This window comes from Dromiciops gliroides, chromosome 2 (genome assembly GCF_019393635.1).
Source record: "Dromiciops gliroides isolate mDroGli1 chromosome 2, mDroGli1.pri, whole genome shotgun sequence".
NCBI lineage: Eukaryota > Metazoa > Chordata > Mammalia > Microbiotheria > Microbiotheriidae > Dromiciops > Dromiciops gliroides.
This window is the reverse complement of record NC_057862.1, coordinates 11,519,488-11,524,822: the sequence shown is the minus strand read 5'-3', so window position 1 is coordinate 11,524,822 and position 5,335 is coordinate 11,519,488. Positions and strand designations below refer to the sequence as shown.

Sequence of the window (5,335 nt, the reverse complement as noted above, 5' to 3'; positions counted from 1 at the left end):
ATTAACCTGGGTCATTTTAAGGATTTGGTTACTGTTCCCAATGTTAGAAGTGGAAAGGTGGAAAAGAGAAGGGGGCAAAGAAAGGGTACTCTGGGGATACCATAACATGAAGATAGGTGGAGAGCAGACTAGAATCTCATACTATTCCGATATAGTAATGATGGAGGGCATAGAGAAATCTAGGCACTGTGCAAAGGGAAATGACATCTATGAACTAGGAAAAGCCACCTTCGTTCATGCAATTCACAGAGACTGACTGGTGGCTCCAAAGAGGAGACATTTTCATCCCCATGGCAGCAGAATATTTCCTGGGCACTGAAGTTCATTCACAGAATCTCCACTGTAAGGAGCCTCAGAACCCATCCAGCCCAGTGCAGTTCTAAACAAGAAACCCTCTCATTCAATCAATAATCACCTATTAAGGGCCTGTATGTCAGGCCCTGGGCTAGATGCTGGGACTATCCCTGCCCTCAGGGAGCTCACACTGTGGTGAATAGTCTTCTAGCCTATGCTTGCAGACCTCCAATGCTGGGAAATCCACCTCCTCAGTCAGCAGGTCATGCCACTTTCTTGAGAAAGTTTTCCTCACATCCAACCTGTGCCTGTATAAGAATCCTCTCCAGGAAACACCAACAACTGCTCAACCATCCCTTGCATGAAGATCTCTGGTGAAAAGGAACTCACTGCCTGCCAAGATAGCCTATATCACTCCTCTTTTGTATAGAATGAAAGGAAATAGGACGGGTAGATTTATTAAGCTTCTACTATATGCCAGGCACTGTGCCAAATGCTTTACAGATATAATGAAGTGAGTACTATTATTATTCCCATTATCCTCAGTTGGGGAAACTGAGGCAAGCAGGCAGAAGTGAAGTGACTTGAAGGTTGAACAGCTAGGAAGTGTCTGAGGCTGGATTTGAACTCGGCACTTTCTGATTGCCAGGCCGGTATGCTATCTCCTGAGCCACCTAGCTGCTTCCAACTAGCATAGTCCTAAGTGCTAGGAAATGTCTTTGTACCTCAAGCCTAACCAAATCTCCCTCTCTGTACCTTCCCGTGCCTCCCACTGCCCTGGTTCTGCTTTCTGGGATCATGTAGAACAAGTGTAGTCCTTTGTTCCCATGGCAGCACTTGATTAGAAGTGGCTCTCATCCTTCTCCCCTCCTCCAAAGTCCCAGTTCCTTCCCCATACAGAGTGCCAGGTCTCTGCAGGCTGCCCTTTTGAAGTTGCTGAGCTAAAACATCCATCATCTCCATTCACTCACTTCACACTCCCCCACACAGTGTTGCTCCTTTCCCTGCCTCCTCATCTCATTTCCTCTCTGTATTCTCATGCAATCCAACACTTGCAAGATGTCCCACATCCCCCCTAGATTGGATTCTTTGATTCTTCCCTAGATTGCCTTGTCTTCTTCCCAAATGACCCCATCCTCTAAGCTCCTGCCTCTGCGACGCAGAGCAACGATGCAGGTACACAGAGCTAGGTCTATACAAGAGCCGGCATCCTGGAGAGGTGGCAAGTGCAAACTTCAGTCAGCCCTCCAGGCTTGGGAGCTCACGCTTTGGGGCACACTCAGGATGCTCCTCAGAATCCAGGCTGGCTCAGCCTAGACACCAGGGAGGCACATGTTTAGCTGAACTGGCTCACAAGGACCAGGCTGAGGATCTCAGGACTGAAAACTTTCCCTGGGCTTTTCAGGCTGAACTGTCTTGGTTTTGAACTTTAGACAAGAAGTCTCTTAGGCAGGAGCCATAGCCACCTCTGAGGTCCTCACAAAAATCATCACAGCATTCTTTAATGCCCCTGCAGACATTTGTTGTTCAATGCAGACAAAGAGATCATAGATTCAGAGGTAGGAGGGACCTCAGAGGCCAGCAAGTCCAACCCTCCTCATTTCACAGATGAAGAAACTAGTTCCAGAGAAGGGAAGTGATTTTTCCAGGATCGCACAGCTAAAAAATGGCTGAGACAAGACTCGAACCCATATCTCCCTGACTCCAAGCCCAGCACCCATCCACTGTGTCGTAATGACTCTCTGGATGAGATAGTGACATTTACAGACATATGTCAGAGCTAAAAGGTACCTTAGTCCAACAGCTTTGTTGTCAGAAACGTAATTCCAGAGAACTAAAGTGATTTCTCTAAGGTCATTCAGCAAAAAATTGAACCCAGACTCCCTGAATCCTGGTCCAGCATTTATTTTGCCCAGTATTTTATTCACTATCCCAGCTTAGCATTCTGACTAGAAGTTTTTTATGCTTGAGTGTGTTGCTTTCAGAAACTTAGAGTTAGATAGAGGGATAGATGGATGGATCGAAGAGAGATATGGATGGATGGATAGATGGGTAGATGGATAAGACAGATAAATAAATGGATAGAATAATATAGGTGGAGAGGACAGATAGATGAATGGACAGATGAGAGAGATGAGAGATAAATGATTGGTAGATAGATAGATGGATGGGTGGGTGAATGGATAGACAGACTGACACAGGTAAATAGACAGAGACAGAATGACAGACAGGTAGAGGAGAGGTAAATGCTTGATAGGATGATAGATATAGATATAAAGCCAAGTGACAAGGCTGCCAAAACAGGAAGTGAATGTTTGCATTTGAAACATGATTCCCCATTTCCTAAGACTATTTCCGAAGGAAAGGCCCATCCAAGGTTGTCCTACAACCCAAATGACTCAGTTCCTAGAAGGAGCTGAAAGGACAGATGCCTCGTCCTCTTCAAACTGCAGCCTCTTTGTTGGCCAATGTGCATCTTTGACCGGGGTTCTTTGTTCTTGTTTTCGCATTTGGTACAATAAAAGGAATAATGGGTGTGGAGTTAAAGAATCTGGGTTCGAATCCCAGCTCTGCTACTGACCACCTGGGTGACTGTGGGTAAGTCAGAGCCTCTCTGGACTTCAGTTCCACCTGAAAAATGCACGGGGTGGACTGGGGCTCCTCTGAGGTCTCTCCTAGTAGCCCTGCCAAAAGCCTCTGATCCTTTGCCCCCTCCCCTCCTCAGGAAGCAGAGGGCATTGCCCAAGCTTAGCCCACCTCCTCTGCCCTCAGAGTCAGCCCTTGTTCCCCAATACTACCCTGAGTTTTTTTGAGCACAGCTCTTCTAATGCATTTAAAATATGTCTCAATGGGTTTTTTTAATTCATGATGAAGAGCTTTCAGAAGCGCAGCAGTCCTGTCCAACAAGGCACGCCTCTTCTTTCCTGCAGCCTGCTTGGCTAATGGCCAAGTTCCCTAAACCCTGATTTCTGGGGCTGTGCTGCCTGCCCACTCAGCCCTTTGCCCCTTGTGCTGAAGTCATCTGAGCATCCCTCAGAAGGTGTCAGAGGTGATGGGCATTTCTGTAGAGAGCTCTGCTGCATCACCGCTTTTCTGCTCTGTAGAAGCCCCCAGCTTCCCCCCAAGAAAGCCTTCTCCCTCCCCCTTAAGAAAAAAAAAGACCGCCTCCCTCAAACCTTTTGCCCAACCCTGCCCTGTGGGTGGACATCCCACAAGCACCAGCTCAGTCCTGGCTGCCAGTTGCTCAGCAGACTCACATAGCAGCATCTTCTCTCCACTCATTCCCTCCCTTCTATAGGCTGACATCACCAGCAGCACTGAATGTCTCAGCTGCAAGGGATCCTGAAGATCTTCCTTTTACAGAGAAAGAAATTGAGGCACAGGGAGGGGAAGATACTTGCCCACATCCATACAGGACATAATAAGTAACAGACCAACTCTGAAGGTCCCCAATTCAAGATGCCAAATACACAACACGGGACTTGTTTTGTCTGTTTTGTTTTTGTTTTTTAAAAATCAGAAACACAAACATCACATTGGGTAGTGCAGTATAAATACAGATTACAGTACAAAGGAAGGAAAAATAGAAAGATCCTCTTGGCTTTTTCACTGTCCAGCAGGAATCAGCTCCATAAATAGGTGAGTCGGCCAGATGAGGTACAAAACCCAACCCGGGGGGGTGTGCTAGCCTGGCTCAAGGACACATTTCAGCCCAGGGAAAATGCTTTCTCACAAGCATATTCATTCGCCAAAGTGGTCTCAGCAATCCCCCTGAAGAGACACCAACACAAGCTGTCACAGCAACGGAGTGCCGGGAAATGCATCTGAGTCCTCAGAGGGCTGGCATTCAAGGTCAAGTCGACGCATTATCTCGGCTTAGTTAGACAGCGATATGTACATATAGAACTCTATGCCTTATACATATATATGCATATATTATATAATTTTGCATTCTTCTTGTACAAAATAAAAATGCTCAGACTGCAAAAATACATGAAATCCCATTTCTCATAGCTTCTAACTAGACAATAATCTCTCCCTTAAAATAGATTCCTCTTTTTTTCACCTTGCACCCCCAAGGTGGGCTCAGTTCCAAGGGGCTGGGGTTGGGGGATTTCCTGCAGAGAAGCCCAGGCTCAGAGTCCCCAGTAGCTTATCCCAGTGAGTGAAATACGGGGCATAGTTGCACGTGATCTTCCTGTGGTGCATGTCATGGTGGGACACCCCACCGTACCAGCCATAAGGCACTAGCCGGTGTGTAGACCAGGGAAAGTCATAGCCACAATGGTCTTCCACGGACAGCCAGATGTTGACCACATTGAAAGTCATGGTGGTCAGTGGGTGGCAGCCAAGCAGCGCAGGGTTGACACAGTTGAAGAAGCCCAGAGAGGAGAGCTCCCAGACGCTCAGGTACTGCGTAGCCAAGGCGAAGGGGCTCGTGTTCTTGTGATGGACCTTGTGGAAGTTCTGATACAGCCAGGGGACCTTGTGATGCAACACATGCCACACGAAGTACTCGGCATCGAAGAGCAGAAGACACACAGTCACATGGTAGAGAAGCTCCCAGAGGCCCGGGGCCACCGCTGGCCAGGTCTGGGGGCCCCAGTGCCAGTGGAGAACAGTCACAGGGAAGATGAAGACCACATGCTGATAGACTGTGTGCAGCAAGCAGGGCAGGATTTGCCCTGCAGATGGGTAGAAATTGGGGTGGATCTTGTACTTCCTCAGGGCTGGGACCCTGTAGCCCACAAAGTCCAGGATGATGAAAGGTAGGCAGAAGGCCATGTAGGTGGTTCCAGAGAAGAGGACCGGGAAGAAAGGGGACTGAAGCAGCCCCTCTCTGGCCTTGATCATGTCCCAGAGAGGCTGCAGAAGGCGCACAGTAGAAGCATCCAGGGCTCGGTACCCTGGCAGCTCTGCGCTACCGTTGGTCATGCTGAGACCAGCCATCAGTGGGGAAGGAAACAGCTGGGCCGAGCCAGGCTGAGCAGGGCTGAGCTGAGCTGAGCTGAGCTGCTGAGCCTGTCTGGACTGTCTGGGA

At 48.4% G+C, this 5,335-nt stretch overlaps 1 protein-coding gene across 1 annotated transcript; it reads right to left on the bottom strand.

The window, feature by feature from the left end:
- Positions 1 to 3,487: 3,487 nt before the first annotated feature.
- Positions 3,488 to 5,335, bottom strand: CH25H (cholesterol 25-hydroxylase). The gene has a single exon (XM_043986921.1). It carries the CDS (start codon positions 5,242 to 5,244, stop codon positions 4,381 to 4,383), a length of 864 nt encoding a protein of 287 aa, XP_043842856.1. The 5' UTR covers positions 5,245 to 5,335; the 3' UTR covers positions 3,488 to 4,380.

What these genes read in the sequence shown, in the direction of transcription:
- CH25H (XM_043986921.1), bottom strand. Translation starts at nt 5,244, where the DNA reads ATGGCTGGTCTCAGCATGACCAACGGTAGCGCAGAGCTGCCAGGGTAC.